Source organism: Triturus cristatus, chromosome 12, assembly GCF_964204655.1.
Source record: "Triturus cristatus chromosome 12, aTriCri1.1, whole genome shotgun sequence".
Taxonomy (NCBI): Eukaryota; Metazoa; Chordata; class Amphibia; order Caudata; family Salamandridae; genus Triturus; species Triturus cristatus.
In genome coordinates, this window is record NC_140595.1 from 112,798,898 (window position 1) to 112,818,108 (window position 19,211).

A 19,211-nucleotide genomic window follows, 5' to 3' on the forward strand; every position below is an offset into this window, starting at 1 on the left:
GGAGCCTTAGTCATAAGTGATAAATTTATTGCAGGCCGCTGCTTAGTTCTGAAACATAGAGAGGAATGACATAACACACGAGTTCCTTTACAAGATCCTGTAACTGAGGAGTGACTCTTGCCACAATGTTTCCCCCCAGCTTACTTATGTGATTGTTACCTTATAATTAAGGCTCCCTGTTTTCCGTTTTTACTGATTTTTACAGATAAATACAGACAGAAAACATTTATTTTCTTGTCTGTATATATTTTTAAATGTGGATAAAAACGGAATTTGGGTTACTTTTTGAGTAATTCTAAATACTGTCTGCCATGACTGCCAGGCCAATAGCTGTGTGGATTTATAGGTAAGGTGGCTAAAAAAGAAAGGGATTTCCGTAAAGAGGCTTTAACAGCAGTAGATATGCACAAGGTTGATACTGAAATTTGCATATTTTCTTAAAAGTGCATTCATTTATCTTCTGCGGGTTTTTACAGCATTAAAACCTAGTAGGCATTCAAGCATGAGTGCATTATAGGTTAAATAAATGTGGAAATATACTAATTTCAGCTTCATTTTTCCACAAAACCCAAAATAAATATGGATAAATACAGATAAAATTAGCAAAAAATAAATATGGATAAATACAGACGGGAATGTCAAAACAATAAATACCATAAAACCGGGAGCCCTACTTATAATACAAGCAGGTCACCTCCACAGCCATCTGTGCTTACTATTTCTGGCCTGATTTACAGTATGGCTGGAGGCAATGAAACAGGCCTTCCTTCTGCACCAACCTCGTGGAGAAAACTTTGCTATTAAGTTCTGCGCAAGGGTGGCTGTGAACTGTCCAACATGGCTGAATACGCCATTGACTGACATGATAAAAACATTCACCGCTGCCATGCCAGCAGTATGTGTCAGCAACACCCAAAATGGGTGTTCATTATTAGCGGCTATACACCTACTGTCACTTACAAGCTAGGGAGTTTCAATAAGAATCAGTTAAAAAGAAAAAGTTGACAGGGTGTACGGCGCCCACAGAAATTAATGGTCGGGATTAATTCACTTATGTTTCCATCACCGTTTTGTTTTTCCAGAATAGTAATATGCCAAATTCCAACCAAGGGGTATGTCCTGCTGTTGTCAGTAATGGTAAAGCTGCTGCCTCATAAGTCTGTTTTCTATTTCTATCTTCCTCTAAATGAGACCATTACTGTTTTTACTTCCTCTGAGGTTAGATGTCTTCTCCATGCGGATATGAAGAATAAATGAATTCATGTCATTCATTGTCTTAGCATTTATAGAGCGCGTTGCTGCACCCTCGGACTCATGCAGGCGCGTGCGGGTGAGACGGGCGTAGATTGGTGCAGCCTATTTGTGGCGCCGATATTGGTAAACTGATGCATGGAGTGGTGATGCACATGTACTGCTAACGGTTTGTGAGCATAAGGCAGCGAGCGTTGTGGAACGAAAGCCGAGAAGCCCACATCATCGCGCGTGCGCAGGCGGCAGGATTTTAAAATGCGTAAAGTAGGCGTGCGCGAGGATCCGAGCTGCTGGCCAATCGGGGAACAGCGTGCAGGCATTCTGAAGCGTTTCCAGAAGGGGCGGGAACATGCAAATTTCTGCTTGCCTGTCCTGGACCCCAACAGGGCACCCTACGGCAAAAAAATGCAGAAGCAGAGGTCGTTAAATGTTTAACGAGCAGTTAATGAGTCTACACTGTCAACGACCAGTCACATGAAAGGAATCACTGAAAAGACCAGAGTGTTTAATTGAATTTAGCAGAGTAGTTTATTATAAGCAATGTATGACGTCATAATTAGCACAATATTTTTAAATTACAGTCAAGAAATGCCAAGGATAGGTCATCCGAGGTATTGCAATGAAAGATGTCATCAGCACCCAAATCAAAAGATATTTTTGTCAACCTTCAAATAGATGTTTGAAGGGAATGGCCAGGCGCTCGATCGCTCTGTACTTAGTTTGATCCTATAAAGTGTGAATAAGGTCTCGAGGTGTGAAAACATGTGCATAATTTGCTATTTCGGAACTATGCGAAATAGCATTAGAATTACACAGAATTACAACAAATGCAAAAAAAGCTTTTGGTGGCAACGAATAACGTGAAATACGACCATGAGCGGAAAATAATAATAATTTTTTTTCTCTAAAACAGATGCTCACATTCTGGTCCTTCGCGTTGTTCCCATGCGCTCACGCTAAATGAGTACTACGAATGACGCGTAATTACATGCTGTGGCGAAATAGTGCAGTTTCGGGAATTTCACTTACCAATTGTAACATGAAGTTAGCGAAATTTCGCAGGCTTACACCAAAGTAACACAAATTTCGTCCAGGCCCTGTGTTACTATAACTAAATATATCAAGAATTTTAAAATTGTAGGGTGTTTTTTGTATTATCATGTGTTCTCTTTCATTCCTTCCCATAGTTGACTGCTTTGTAACTCAAAAGGATGAAAGGCGGAGTTCTCTCTGATGGAGCTAGAACAGAATGGTCATACAAGCAGACAGCAAGGAATGAAGACAGCCAGAGGGAACCCAAAGTCTGCTTCCTGGTCAGATTCTAGGGCCACATTCACTTGACTCACGCCTGAGAGTCCTTTCTTTTCTCTTAGGTAAAGTATTCACTTTTCATTGCAAGCGGCTCAATTCTCACCCCTGCTGACATCTGAATCTTAGATGCTCCAACAGGGGTGGGGGAAAGAAAGAAATGAAACAGATGCTGGAGAAAAACTGAACAAGGGACATCTGGGGTACAGAGAGAAGCAAAATGGGAAAACAAGAACTCAGGGAACAAGGGGAAAGGGTCTATGGGAGAGAAGCGATGGCAGTCATGGTCTGATGCTGGAGGAGTCAGTATCGCTGAGACAATGGACAGGCCGTTGGTCCTGGGCCAAAAGACCATGATATCTCAACTGACCAGTAACAACTGGACAGAGTAAGCTGTATGATAAGCTTAATATCAAGTAGTTGACATTGCCGCAGACCCACTGGCCATTTAAGGGCCCGGGCCTCCTGATATCCCTGTGGACCCTTTTTTACGATGTCTCAATCCGAGAGGAAGATCTGGGACTGATGTCCGCCTACCCCAGGGTTGAATTATAAAGGGCTGTAACTCTTCCTAGCGTTGGGGAGGGAGATGGCCTGGCCTGTTCTTCCAACAGCTTGGAGTATAAATTTCATTCCTGGCGCCCGCCTCTACCGCCCCATTCTCATTGAAATGCGGCCTTCCCATCAACCCCGTCCTTTTCTCCACTAGCCTGCCTGGTCTTCTTTATGGGGCACAGGAACGGCCATAATTCAGGCCAATGTCCCTGTGCAAATGGCTTCAATTATGAAGAGGTCAGTGAAGGTAACCCTACCTTTGGGGTGAGATGGGGGTCAGCTAGGACAGACAAGGACCATCCACACATCATCTAGCTCTCTAGCTGGTAAGATGGCTCAGTGTGCTGTGCTCCCGCTTCTTAGAAAGGATGCAGCGAGCACATGAAAGCTTCAAACTATTCCTGTTTGATAAAATGGACCTGGTGTCGTAAGAGCCAGACTCGTCTGAAGTTTTTATGTTCTCTTTGTTTAATAATGCCTGGAAAAGCCTTGAAGAGACATGTCAGAGTTATAGAAAGAGGACAACAACCATAGTGCATGAAAGAAATTACACCACAGGCATACAATTGCTAACAAGGGTTAAGTGGAGGATCAAGACCTGAATCCTCATGGCACGCCACCACTTACAGATCGTCACTTGCACACGCAACATGCAGAGAAGCTGGGTTGTAAAGTTGGAAGGTCCACCCCTTGCCCCAATTTATGGGACACATCCCTGAGGATAACCCACACCCACCAAAGATCTCACCCAATGCAAACAGAGCTCAGGAATGAATGTCCTCTTGGAGAACCTCCCTTCCAACAACCACTGCCACAGACAGAAGTCTGTACAAAGAGCCAAGAGGCCCAACGACTGACCAACACTGCGCTATACAAATATTCTTTAACATAACATGACAAGAGACAATTGCAAGCATAGTGCGCTCCCTATAAAGAGAAACATTTCCAGAAGGATGCTGTCCTTCGGGGTCTGTGGATCAAAAGTTCAGCCTCTGTTTGGAGCGGTAAACCCTGGAGATCTTCTGTGGATTTCGGCCATGAAGAGCGACATGACGTGCCATAGTTACTGGGAAATAATGGTGGTAACCTCCCTTGCTGCTCTCTTGATTTCAGGCGGTAGGAGCTAGGTCTCAAAGTTTCACAACAACCTTGAATGCATTTTCTAACTAAACATCCCATTGGGATATGTATTAATTTTCAAATAAAGAACGTAAGGATTTGACTAAAGGTTTAATTGAAAGCATAGTGCCACCAGGTTTAAGCAGCGGAATTTTCTTTTCTTCTTTTGTTTGTGGTAAATACTTGCTCTATGAAACAATACATTTAAACATAGCGTTAGCTTGCCAAAGCCAGACCTCCTGGCTTCGACAACACTTTTTTCTTTTATGAATAACATAGAAAGCTCAAAAGTAAGCAAAACTAGTGTGTCAGTTAGCTGAAAGAAACAGGCCTTGGAAAAGCTAATAGATCTGGTTTTGGGTGCCAGCTGTTTGGCTTTGCCAATGCTGGTTTTTGGCATTTTTTTTAAACTTTATTGTTGCCAGATATGGTGGCCCCCAGCAACATCAAAAATAAACATTGATTAAAATGAAATATATTTTGGGTCTAAAGAAGCATACATTGTCATTGTACATTTTGGCACTGAAGGGAACTACTTTATGTGCGGATGAGGTCCTTGTGAAAGAGCAGCATGGCATCATTCTCTGTGAAGTTAGCTGCATGCTGTAGTGTGCAAAATATTTGAGTGACTCAATAACAGCCCAATGGGTGAAAAGAGCTGGCTAAAAGTGTAGATGTGTATATATATACACTTAAAATCCAAAGGTTACAGGGAGGTTATAGTTAGGTTCTGATTTTACACACACAAAACCATAGAAATTCAGCATTTATAGTTATCTCAAATAACTCGTGCCCCTGCCGTACACAGTTTTCCCATCAATAATTTCACTGCAAACATTGCAGTGATATTATCAATGATGTCATAGAAGATGTCAAAAGTGATGTAATATGTTGGGTAATTAGCAGTGCATGGCGAGGGCATGGGTTATTGTTACCTTAGGGCACGAGTTACTGTTACTTGAGATAACTATAACTGCTGATTTTCTATGGTTTTGTGAATGGAAATTATGAACATAACTATAATGTCCCTGTAACCTTTGTTTTTTTCAGTGAATTTCTAAGGTTTTTTTAAATTCCATTTCCCAACTATAACGTCCCTGTAACCTTTGTTTTTTTCCCGTGAATTTCTGCAGCTTTATAATGATATCTCCCAACTATAACGTCCCTGTAACCTTTGTTTTTTCCCCGTGAATTTCTAAGGTTTTTTTAAATTCTATTTCCCAACTATAACGTCCCTGTAACCTTTGTTTTTTTCCGTGAATTTCTGCAGTTTTATAATGCTATCTCCCAACTATAACGTCCCTGTAACCTTTGTTTTTTTCCCGTGAATTTCTGCAGCTTTTTAATGCTATCTCCCAACTATAACGTCCCTATAACCTTTGTTTTTTTGTGTGAATTTCAACAGGTTTTTTAATATAAATTGTTCTACGATTTGGCCCATAAGTTCAGTTTACTAATATGTATTATCACAAGTTTATAAATACATTTTAATGACACATTTATTTTTATTATATGTTTTAATACTCAAAGTTAAGGTAAGGTAACTTACGTAGTCTTTCTAAAAATGCAATGCACCAAGTCTTTCTTTTAAAATTCACTTTATGGATCCGCTGATCCATCGCGAATCCTTGGACAAATAAGGGGTCTGCCAGTTACATTGCACACATTCAATACTAAAACAACAATCCATTTGATACAAACATATGCTATTGCAATTTCTGTAAGTGTATCACTGCCTGTGTGTGAGTGGCTGTGTGAGTGACGGTGTGGGTGAGTAAGTGGCTATATGGGTTTCTGGGTGGCTGTGTGAGTGTTTTAGTGGGAGTGGCTTTGTGGAGAGTGGGTGTGTGAGTGGCTGTATGTGTGAGTGAGTGGGTATGTAAGTGGTTGTGTGGGTGTGCAAGTGGGTATATGAGGGGCTGTGTGGGTGTGCAAGTGGTTTTGTGGGACTGAGTGGGTGTGTGAGTGGGTGTGTGAGTGGACTGTGTGATTGGTTGTGTGGGTGTGTATGTGTGAGTGGGTGTGTTTTTTTAGGTCGACCCTCGGCATGCTGTATTCGAGTATGGACTTGAAGCTCCGCCCACTCTCCGCCCATATTTTTCATTGGCTTGTGTCATTCTCCTTTGTAAATGCTGGCTTCTGATTCATTAAAAGGCTTGTTAGTCCCTCCTTAGTACCGCCTTGTCTTCATTTGTATGAGGACTGGGCCGTTTACTTCTGTTGTTACACGGTGTGTCTTATGAGTTACTCCTACTGCAGGCACAACATGCTTTCTTACAACATCAAGCACGCCATGCACACTTTCACTTTTTAAGCAGCCCGGAACAATGGTGGCCGCTCCTTTGAAATGAAATAGGTCTCACATTTACAAGAGTTGGAGCTATTGGCATTGTAAATGACAATGCCTTTTATTTATGTGTTTTTAATCAAAACAGATAAAGAAAAGGCATGGTCATTTACAATGCCAATAGCTTAAACTCTCACAAATGCGAGACCTATTGCATTGCAAATGCTGGTTTAGTTGGAGTCTGGATCCACGGAAGCACCCGAATCCATGAGGATCCAGGGATCTTTGCATACTCAAAGAAAAAAAGTTTTTGGACAAGTTCTTGCCCATGAGCGGTCGCTTACAGACCCCTCCATCAGTCCCATGGGGTCAAGGTACCTTCACCCACACCCCTTCTATCACTTTTACATTTTATTTTCTTCCCTGGGAACCATGTTCCGATGCACAAACAGTGGCTTTAACTTTTCTCTAGGGTTGCAGCCAGCCAATCACGGCATTGATGTTGGCAAGTGGATTCGCGAATACACCCAGATCTGTGGAGGATCCGTGTAACTAGATATACAGAAATCTTTTTACTTTAATAACTCCAAAATTCCTGAACATATTTTCTCAACATTACAAATGCACTCTTTCTGAGCCCCAATCTAGCTCTCTGCAAAATTTGGTGTAATTCCCTTCAGCAGGTCGGGCTGTAGTTGTGTCTGAAATCCCTGTGGGGAAATTGCATGGGAAAAACACGTTCTAGGACCCCACCCCCCTTTTTCTCGCCCCCCGCATGACTGATCACTCTGAAACTTTTCAGACAGCAGCTTATGTGAATGACACACTAGTTAGAAAAATTTGCTAAGATTCAGCAGATGGCACCAAAGTTATTAGCAAAACAAAAATCACTTTTCCTATGGAAACTAGGTCCTAACGATAATTACCTACTGGCGACCGCTAGTAGGGTATATAGATATGGATATATATATATATATATATATATATATATATATATAATCTTTAAGAAAATCAAAAGGGCTTGGCTATCGCCAGACCTAATAAAAATGTGACTTAAAATGGATAATCAGGTAATACAGCAGGATCAGTGCCCTACCCACGCTTGAATGCTCCTTGAGAAAGGATGTGTAGTGCATGGCACTACGGACATTGTTTTCGAGCCCGGATTTTTGTGAAATATCCTAACACACCTGAAGTCAATGATTTCTAGGTGAAAAATTCAGAGTGGAGACAGTGTCTCATGGCCTGGAGTGAGGTGACTACCCTACTGTGATGTTTGTGTCCTCGAAGAGGACATTCAGCGCCTTTACCGATGGGCCTCCAGTGTCACAACTGACCGTATGCAAGGTGCAGAGCCTACCTCAAAGAACTGTTATCCCACGCCTCCAGCCTTCCACATACTGTCTAGCAACTTACATGCTAATTGCACCTTGGCCTTGCGGCTGACCAGAAGGCCGTAGCGGTTTTGAGCTGTACAGCTGTACTCCCCAACGTCCGTCTCATTGTTGGGACCTCGCTTCTTGTGAAAACTCTCGATCCGCAGCGAGCCGTTGGCAAGGATAGTAGTGTGGGCACCATTCCGCAGTGGGACCCCGTTCTTGTGCCAGGCGATGCTGATGGGGGCCTCGCCTTCCAGTTGGCAGTTCAGTATCAATGGGCGATCTCTCACAGCAATGACGTCGGCAGGCTCCATCACAAAGGCCAACTCTGAAGCCTGGGCTAGCCCTATGGGGGGGGTCAAAACACAGAGAAAGTTAGTTCCATATGGCTAGCAGCCTTGTGCATTCTAAAGGACATCATGCTGTGCATTAGATAGCTATTTCAGGAGACATCAAAGAATGTCCTTTTCATTTGCCACCTATAAATCTGGAAGCCTCAATGAGATGGCAAGTTTTCTTCATTCAGCTTAATCCGGAGTTTCTGTGCCAAAACCCACACTCCCGCTCCATTACCCTAAATCAAGTCCCCCACGTCCCATTGCTAAATGTGTTTGCAGAATTTATGTTGTACATACTAGGGGACCAGTGCCCTTGACAGTAACAAAGTGAAAGAGATAGGGGGGTGCCACCATTTCGTGCGCCGCCTGGCTCCCTGCTGCTTCGGACGGGACTTCTCGCGGCTTGTCCTCAAAAAAAGACATAACATGAGCTAGACATGGTCTGACACAGGCGGAAAATCGGTAGGAATTTGCAGCCACTCAGGAGACCAGCGAGGAGGGAGAAGGCTTTTTGTTCCTTTCAATGGACGACTTTACTGTCCACTGAAGAGTTTCCTCATCCAGCACTAATCTCCTTTGAGGCTGCCCCCGTGAAGGCAAATGTATGGCCTTAGGCAGAGGCGGACAGTCCAATTGCAAAAACTGGAGATTTCCCTCAAAGGCTGGTGGAACTGGGAACCGGTGTCTCATGGCCAGGAGAGGTTTGATATTCAGCAAGCCCTAATGTTCTTTCAGAGGTCCAGCCTGGCCTATTGTGGATTGGTTAGGGGTGACAAGCCCCAGTCTCTTATTGTGGATTGGTTAGGGGTGACAAGCCCCAGTCTCTTATTGTGGATTGGTTAGGGGTGACAAGCCCCAGTCTCTTATTGTGGATTGGTTAGGGGTGACAAGCCCCAGTCTCTTATTGTGGAATGGGTAGGGGTGACAAGGCCCAGCCTCTCTTATAGTGGATTGGTTAGAGGTGTCACATGGTCAGGTGGGTCTTGACATTCTGTTAGCACTATTGTTCTTTCAAAGGCCCAGTCTCTCCTGTTGTGGATTGGGTAGGGGGTGACAAGGCTCAGCCTCTCTTATTGTGGATTGGGTAGGGGTAACAAAGCACAGCCGGTCCTGCTGTGGTTGTTTAGGGGCTTCACATGGTCAGGCCGAGGTTGACATTTCATCCAGCCAGCCCTACTGTTCTTTCAGAGGCCCATGGCTGTCCTGTTATTACACATCCTGGTTTCCTTGCAGCACAACATGTAACTGTCTCTGCCCCAGCACAGCTACTAAATCTCCAGAGCTCACAATAGGCCCAGGCACCCCCACCCTGACCACTTGGATTCATATCGAGTTGTGACGGGGAATGAACTATGGTTGGGTCATGGAGGGCTCATTTACTCTGTACTAAGTAAACAATGTGCCACCCCTCCCACTCATGGCTCTCTGCCATGCCCCTCACTGGCATCTGGGACCCCTCTGTTCAGAACCTGGAGATCTAAACAGATCCGCACTGGCCCTTTGACGTTCAAATGACTTACTGGTCAAATGGGCAATCCAACTCCAGTGGTGAAAACAAAAAAAAGCCATTTCACATTAGGCAGGTCCAAGATGTGCATGGTCCCAACTGCAGTTTTCATAGTAGCAGTTCATCAAATGTGGAACCATGGACAGGCCAGCGCCTGCGTATAGTATAAATAGTGTGTGTGTGTGTGTGTGTGTGTGTGTGTGTGTGTGTGTGAGAGTGTGTGTGCTAAAGAGAGTGTGTGAGAGAGAGAAAGAGTGTGTGTGTGATAAAGAATGTGAGATAGAGAGAGGGTATGTGTGAGAGTGTGTGTGTTGGGTGTGTGAGAGAGAGAGTGTGTGTGTGTGTGTGTGTGTGTGTGTGTGTGTGTGTGTGTGTGTGTGTGTGTGTGTGTGTGTGTGTGTGAAAGAGTGTGTGTGTGATACAGTGTATGTGTGAGAGTGTGTGTGTGTGAGAGTGTTTGTGTGTGAGAGAGAGTGTCTGCGAGATAGAGTATGCATGTGAGAGAGAGTGTGTGAGAGAAAGTTGTGTGTGATAAAGAATGTGTGTGAGATAGTGTGTGTGGTATAGTGTGTGTGAGAGAGAGAGTTTGTGTGTGAAAGAGTGTGTGAGTGCGTGTGTGTGTGTGTGAGAGTGTGCGTGTGTGATAGTGTGTGTGTGCTAAAGAATGTGTGTGTGAGAGAGGGAGAGTATGTGAGAGTGAGTGTGTGTGTGAGAGATAGAGTGTGTGAGAGTGATGGAAAGTGTGTGTGTGAGATAGAGTGTGTGTGTGTGTGAGAGAGTGTGTGAGAAAGTGTGTATGTAATGAATAATGTGTGAGATAGAGAGTGTGTGTGTGATAGTGAGTGTGAGAGTGTGTGTGTGTGCAAGAGAGTGTGTGTGTGTGAGTTTGTGCATGTGTGATAGAGTATGTGTTAGTGTATGTGAGAGAGTGTGTGTGTGATAAAGAATGTGTGTGAGGTAGTGTGTGCGTGTGTGAGAGAAAGGGGGTGTGAGTGTGTGTAAGAGAGTGTGTGTGTGAGAGAGAGAGAGATAGAGAGTGTGCATGCGTGTGTGTTAGAAACTTAACATTATGGTAGAATATCATGTATTGTGATTCCGGGGTATTACTAAATGGTGTATCGCAACTAGTTGTAGGCTGCAGATGCAGCCATCCATACAAAGTCTTCCTTGGCTCTCCGCCTACAGCTGCATGGAATGTAACCCTCAGTGCTTCAGGCAGTGACCCCTCCAGGGCCTGGCCTGGTTACATGCACACTGGCCTCTCACCAAGCCCCATGCAGGGATCAGCACCTTTAACCTCCACTGTACATGAACCAAAGGAGAGCAAAGCCCAGAGATACAAGGACTATGGCTGTGGAGCCCCTACCTGCGCCGCACCCGCCCCGAGGATCACTACCTCAAGCCTTAGGATCAGGACTAAGCCTTAGGCAAGCCCTAGCTAGGAGGGGCAGTACACACTGTGTGCACAGGTCTGGGCCCAAGAACTGGATTTCTGAACAACTGGGGATAGACCCCAGGGCTGAAAAGATGGAGTCCCCATGACATGGAGCGGCCTGCCAACCTGTTACCAGGTATCATGAACTGGTCGTTAATGGTCGGACGCTGCCAACATGTGGTGCTACCAAACGCACATTGTGTCAGGCATGGACACCAAGGCTGTGAGTGTGTGCTAGGAATTGCCTGAGTGTCTTTGGAAAGAGTATATACACGCAACATGATGTATGTTCTGCATATGGAATATAATTGCTTATAGCAAACAAAGAGTATGGATGTTCCAAACATTGTACTGTGTGCACGAAATGAATAGTGCGCATTCCCAAAATTTGGGGCGTGAATTCTTCTTTAAGTGTTTGTAGTAAGGATTGACTGTATGTATGAAACATGCACTTTGTGTACACATCAATGACTGGTTTATGTGTCCCATGCATTATATCTATGGGGGAGGGCATGTGTGTTTGGGTCTATGTGTGTGCGTGCACCAATGGTATGTCAGCTCAGTTTTACTAACACTTTGCGGTGTTTTTGATTCACAAAAGTGATGCAGATCCCGTGCAAATAATTCTGGTGGTATTTACTTTCCAATGCAAATTCGGATTTGTGTTGAAAATATGCCGAAAGTGTTGCAAAGTAGTGCTATGCGCTCCCTTGCGGCAAGGGGATTATGCGTTATATGTATGGGGGTTCTGTTGGAAGGATACCCAAACAGTTGCAAAGCAGCGCTATGCGCTCCCTTGCGGCAAGGGGGTTGACCATGTGTGGCACATGGGCGTCCCTGGGCAATCACCCATGCTTTGGCAATACAAATCCCTATCTACTGACATTTATAGATAGGGGTTTGGGCCACAAGTTACGCGTCCTCGATGCAGGCATAACAGTGGAGTAAATTTTAAAACCTACCACATTTTTCCATCTATGTCCGCGTACTCCACTTAACAGCACTCGTACAAAATGGGACAAATTTTAAAGCATAACTTTTGTACCTCAAGGGGTTCCCCTTCCAGTACAAAGCATATGCTCGACAGAATGTACCCACCCTTAAACAACGGTGCAAGGGAGTGTGTGCATTAGTGGGGCGGGGCAGCAGGAGAGAGCAACAGCGTCATACTTGAGTAAAGATGGCGCCTTCCAGCTCTCTGCCTTTGACGCAACACAAGTTGTGGGCATTGCGCTAAAAGTTAGTAAATCCGCTCCTACGTATGTGCATAGAGTAGGGTTTGTTGGTAGACTGAATGCACAGCATGTCTCTGGGGCTTACAGAATGTTTGTCTTGCGCCTGGTGTGTGTACTGAACACAAAGTCTGTGGTCCATTGAGGGACACGGGACCATTCGAGTCGGGGAAGTGCGGCCCAGCCAGGGGTAGCTCCGTCGCTTTAATCTCATTTGGGGGCCATTAGTGTAATGTTTCTCCGACCCACAGCCTCCCCCAAACCCTGCCATGGAATGACAAGGATTGTGTGCGGCACTAAATTCAGGCCGAGGGGGTGGCGGGCGGGAGGGACACTCGCAAAGTTAACTCAACCAGCTACAATGGGGCGGCCGGGAGGGGGGAGAAAGTTGTCTTGATTGATGTCTTTCTTACAGAGAGTGCGAGGCCAGAAAGCACATCCTAGAACCCCACAGGTCGGAACAATAGGCGCTGGGGCCCGGCCCGGGGAGAGGGACAATGGCGCGGGTCACGCAGGGTCACCGGCGGCCATTGTGGAGCCATCCGACCACAATGGCGGCCTCCTGAATGGGGGCCCCACCTTGCGGGAGGACCCCGGCTCTCCATCTGGCCCGCCTGACGCATGCATGATGAGTTAGAGGTGAGTTTCCCATGACTCCCCGTCACTCACACTGGATGCCCTATTGTCACCCGTCTGGCCCTCTGTGGGCGCGGTGCCCTCCGTCACCCCGGCACAACCGGGAGGGACGACCCCGACGGCGGGCAGCTTGGATGTGGCCGTGGATGGCTCACGGCCTCTCGTGAAATTGAGGGTCTTGTGTCCAGATGCGGGGTCCCCCACTCTTTGTCCTGGGGCAGATACAGGGGTCTGGGGCGCGAGGCCCTCTCTCGCTCCGCTCCCCGTCTGCCTGACCCCTCGGCAGTATGATGCCGTCAGTCAAATATGCATAGGTATTTATATTATCTGGGGAGTGACCAGAAGGCCCTCGCACCCCCAACCTCCTCAGATACAGCAAACACCCCCCCCCTGAGTATAAACCTGCTATCCGAGAACACGTCATTACGCACATCTACACTGCACGCCCCCGGGTTTATAAGATCCCAAGTCCCAGATGGGCCCCCCCACTGCATGAAGGAAGGTTTGGAATGTTTGTTTCACCCTGCTTGAGTGCCTCTGTGCCCCCACCTTAACCACCTGCTCAACCCCTACATCCTGTTTGTGGAGTGTCTCTCCCTCATCCTGAATCCACCAGCCACACCATGAATGAATGAGCAAATAAACATATGGCCACGATTTAACGACTGCTGCAAACACCTCAAGAGAGGAATGAATACTCTTCCCCGAGCACTCAAAGACTGTAACAAATATCACTTATCATATAGTCAGTTCATGAAATAGTATGCACATCCAAATAGTTCATGTTTCAATGTCCATGAGTTTATTCTGTTTTCTTTGGATCAAGTATTCTTCTCCTGGCACAGAGAGTAATCCACGTCCAAAATCACACATGAACAGTTCTTCATGTTTATACAAACGAAAAGCAGCCGACACGTGTTTCGTCATGCAGCCGAATGCATATTGGACTTCTTCAGGGCTGTAATAGGGTCCAAATATTGTCAATATCACTCGTGTGGAGTCTCTGTAAATCCCTCCTATTCCAAGTGCCTAATAATATATCCTTCTCTGTGAGCACCTGGTACCTCCAAATCTGTAAGGGGTACAATGTAATGTAACACGTGTGCGTGGTCAAACGTCCTCAGTATCCCGGTAACTCGTATCAAAAGCATGGCGTCCAACCTCCCCTCAGAGCACCTTTGAATACTTGTTTAAGCCAGATACCTTTACCCAGAATTAGTGTTGAGCGCCCCCGGCGAAAATACCTGGTTACCCAGTTTAATTACCTTAAGAGAGGAACCTGTTCCCTGCATCACTGACTCAGAGGGGCACTCAAGATTCCCTGGCTGTGTGACGTCACGCCTTCGCATTTCATGCATCTTAGGGCAGCGGAACCTCTGACTGACACTGGGATAATGTAAAAGACACATACACATGACCCTACAACCCTGCCAAAGTGGACAATGGCGGTCTTGCTTGGTAGTCTTAAGTGCAACAAAGTTTGTAACAAGCAGATGTATGCATCGAGGTGATAGGTAAACCCCCTTTTTGCCAAGATCTTAGTACACCAGTGCTAAAGGTGTACCCATAATTGTTTTTTTAAAGTGTCCGCCAACATGAGAGACCACCCAGCAGTGAGAGGCCGAGGGGCTCAGCCACATGAGCTGGGAGGAGCTGGCAGCAAGCACAGCTCAATGGAAAGCCAGCCAAGTCTTTGAAGGGTGACCGCAGGGAGGCGGGAGTGTGCTTCCAAGCATGGCACCGTGCCAAGGCGGGCAGCCCCCTGTGGGTGATGGAGGGTCTGGGCACGGGGACAGCCGCGGGATGGCAGACAGGCAGAGGGCAGAGGTCAGGAAGGAACGACGAAAGAGCCCCAGAGCGCGAGCTGCCATCAGCAAAGGGGAGAAGGGCTTTCCTGGGATAAGAGAGGTACAGCTGCCATCAGCAATGAACCGGAAGTGCTTTCCTTCAGAAACAGACCGCACAAGAGAGATCGGTCTGGGTTCCAGAAAAAGAGAAGTACGCCTACCCTTCAGGAAGAGAGACCAAAAATGTAGGCAGAGCGGTCACCAAGCAAAACAGGAGAAAATAAGTACGGCTGCTCCCAACAAAAGAGAGGTAGGACTGCGAGAGAGTAAAACAATGGTAGGGCTGCCCTCAGCAGAAGAGAAGCAGAAGCCTTCGCGCCACCAACATCGGGGTTGTGGCCGACAGTCACCAAAAGAGTTTTTGGGCTACTCTAGATTGACTGTAATTGTTGTACATCTTTGAGAGAAGTTTACCATGGGGTGAGAGCCAGCTCCTAACACCTTCCAGCTTCTCAAATCTCATGAGATATAACCCCCGATTCCTGCTTCCTTAATCTCTTACAAATCTCTACTCCTTGCCCTAAATATCCTATAAATCGCTTCTGGTTGCCCTAAATCTCCTATAAATCTCTTCTTGTTGCCCCAGATCTCCTATAAATCCCTTCTCGTTGCCCTAGATCGCCATTAAACCTACAACAAAGCCGATCACTCCTTTAAAACCAAGACTTCCTGATCCTTAAATCTCCATTGAACTATCCTTTCTGCTCATAGGATCTCCTCTAAATATCTCCTCTCCCTGTTCCAGACTTCTTTACCCTCCCTTCTTCCAGCTGCCCATGCATCTTTTAAATGACTCCTACCTGCCCATGATACTTTATTAAACCTCTCCTTTCAGTTTCCTTACACTCTCACCGCTCAGATCTCCATTGACAGCTCCCCAGATCTCCCACTCCTAGATCATTTCATTTGTACCTCTGTTCCCTGTTATCATTTATACCCCTCTCATCTCTACAGAGCCAATGTAACCATCCCCTTCATATTCCCAGGTCCATCGCAAAAACCACTCCTTCACGTACCAGATCCATCCCCTTTTCTTAGTTTATCCTTAAACCTTTCCCCAGATCTCAATAGCTGTCCTCCCAGATATCCTTTCAATCTCTCTGCCCAGTTCCTGGGCTCTCTTTCAAAATCAACTCTACATGATTTCCTAAAACGTGCCTTGCTAGTTCTCTCTCAAACTTCTCCTTCCCGCTCCCCGATCTCCATTTAAACCCCCCTCCAGCCCTACAAGCATCCCTTGAACCTCTCTTTCCAGCGTGCCTGCCCAGTGGCTGCAGGGACCCGCCAATACTGCAGCTGCCCTAACTTTTCACCCAATTGTTCCTGGTGCTGGGGGTTGTAATCGACTCCTTTATGCTGTGATGACAACCTGGCCTGCGCCTTGAGGCTGCTCTTCTCAGCACAATTGAGGCTGCAGCTCCTTTGCCTGCTGGTGTCAATGGACGGCATAATTGATCTAATTATGCCCCTCTTGTGCCTCTGCATCACTAAGGGCCTTCTGGGAAGCAGAGGAGCGCTGGGGGAGGGGCTACGGAAACAATCTTGAGGCAGCATGGGGGATGGGAACTCATGCTACAAGAGTGCATCATATACGTCCACAGCAAAACACAACACAGCATGCTGGAACATAAAACACCATGCCACAGCATAACATTCCATGCCATAGCACCACATGCCATGCCACAACATAACTACACCACCACGGCTACATAGCACCTTGTAAACAACATAACATTCCACCCCATAGCACCATATGCCATGCCACAACACAACTACACCACCACCACCACATAGCATCTTGTAAACAACATAACATTCCACGCAATACACATGCCATGCCGCAGCATAACTACACCACGACGGCTACATAGCATTTTGTAAACAACATAACATTCCACCCCATAGCACCACATTCCATGCCACAACATAACTACACCACCACCACCACATAGCATCTTGTAAACATAACATAACATTCGACACTATAGCACCACATGCCATGCCGTAACACAACTACACCACCACCACATAGCATCTTGTAAACAACATAACTTTCCACGCCATAGCACCACATGCCATGCCACAACACAACTACATCACCACCACATAGCATCTTGTAAAAAACATAACTTTCCACGTCATAGCACCACATGCCATGCTGACATAACCACAGCACCACATAGCATCTTGTAAACAACATAACTTTCCACGCCATAGCACCACATGCCATGCCACAACATAACTACAGCACCACATAGCATCTTGTACACATAACATTCCACAACATAGCACCACATTCCGTGCCACAACATAACTGCACCACCACACATAGCATCTTGTAAACATAACTTTCCACACCATAGCACCACATGCCATGCCACGACATAACTACAGCACCACATAGCATCTTGTAAACAACATAACCTCCCATTCCATGCCACAATATAACTATAGCACCACATAGCACCTTGTAAACAACATAACATTCCCATATAGCACCACATGCCATGCCGCAACACAACTACACCACCACCACATAGCATCTTGTAAACAACATAACATTCCATGCCATACACATGCCATGCCGCAACATAACTACACTACCACAGCTACATAGCATCTTGTAAACAACGTAACATTCCACGCCATAGCACCACATTCCATGCCACAACACAACTACACCACCACCACATAGCATCTTGTAAACAACATAACTTTCCACGCCATAGCACCACATGCCATGCCACAACATAACTACAGCACCACATAGCATCTTGTACACATAACATTCCATGCCATAACACCACATGCCATCCCGCAACACAACTACACCACCATCACCACATAGCATCTTGTAAAAAACATAACATCCCATGTCATGCCACGACATAACTACAGCACCACATGGCATCTTGTAAACAACATAACATTCCACACCATAGCACTACATGCCATTCCACAACATAACTACACCACCACCACATAGCATCTTGTAAACAGCATAACATTCCACACCATAACAATACATGTCTTGCCGCAACATAACTACACCACCACCACCACAAAGCATCTTGTAAATAACATAAAATTCCACATCGTAACATCCCATGCCATGCCACTTCATAACTACACCACCACATGGCATCTTGTAAACAACAACATTCCACGCCATGACACCACATGCCATTCCGCAACACAACTACACCACCACCGCCACATAGCATCTTTTAAAAAACATAACATCACATGCCATGCTGTGACATAACTACACCACCACCACATAGCATCTTGTAAACATCATAACATTCCACGCCATAACACCACATGCCATGCCACGACATAACTACACCATCACATAGCATCTCGTAAACAACACACACACACACACACACACACAACAGCATAATATAACATGCTGTAGCAGACTATGCAACATTGTAAAATATTACACGACGACATAGCCTTTCTGCAACAAAGTAAAATGACCCAACAAAGGATATCCTGCCCTGACATACTGTGACATAGCAGGTGATGCCACATATACCATGATAGGCAACAACCTAGCACGTAACATCAGATGCCACAACAGCAAGCTATGTCACAACATCCATGCCATTATACAACCTAGTATTTAATACCATACATAACTCTTGCCACCTCACAACATAACACACCATGCAACAACATAACAAAACATGCCAGAGCATGACTATGTTACATAATACGCAAACCCATAACACACGACACAGCATACTACTCTATGTACTTTCATCAAGTCCACCCAACTGTGGTGAGCCTGCTGCACTTTCACTATTGCCTCTGTAAGTCCTGGGTGACTGGCCCCCATACCAAGCTGTCTGACAAATCAGGACTGCTGAAAGTCCCTCCATGGCGGGGTGGTTGATATCTTTGTAAATACGGACTTCGTTTTGTCGCTCAGTTATCTCACAGGAGATGTCCTTCCCACCTCCTATCATGAAATATATCATCTTTCCCATTCTTCTAGAATATGCAAACTGTCCACGTTTAGCCCCTATAACACTCACTGTCCTTGCTGGTCTAAGGGCAGTGGAGAGCTACCAGTCTCCCGTCACCACCCTCTTGAGAGTGCTCAACAGATGGAGTGCATGCATCGGACTGATGAAAGGTGGAGCCCTTCATATAGCCTGGCATTTTAGCCAGCATAAGTTTAGCAAATGACTTCGTGACACATGTGTACTTCGAATGCACCCTTAAAAGGTCATGTTACAAATCGGTGCATTCTGGATATTGTAGTGAACTGCTAGGATGAACAGGCATGATACTGACTTATAAAGA

General features: G+C 45.7%; 1 protein-coding gene across 3 annotated transcripts in view; it reads right to left on the reverse strand.

The window, feature by feature from the left end:
• The window catches only part of LOC146772793 (immunoglobulin superfamily DCC subclass member 3-like), a 90,009-nt gene that overhangs the window by 64,376 nt on the left and 6,422 nt on the right, over positions 1-19,211 (reverse strand). For all 3 annotated transcript variants that reach the window (XM_085637319.1, XM_085637318.1, XM_085637320.1), the window contains exon 2: positions 7,937-8,245. In XM_085637319.1, the coding sequence (XP_085493445.1) occupies positions 7,937-8,245 (309 nt within the window). The remainder of the gene's footprint in view (positions 1-7,936; positions 8,246-19,211) is intronic.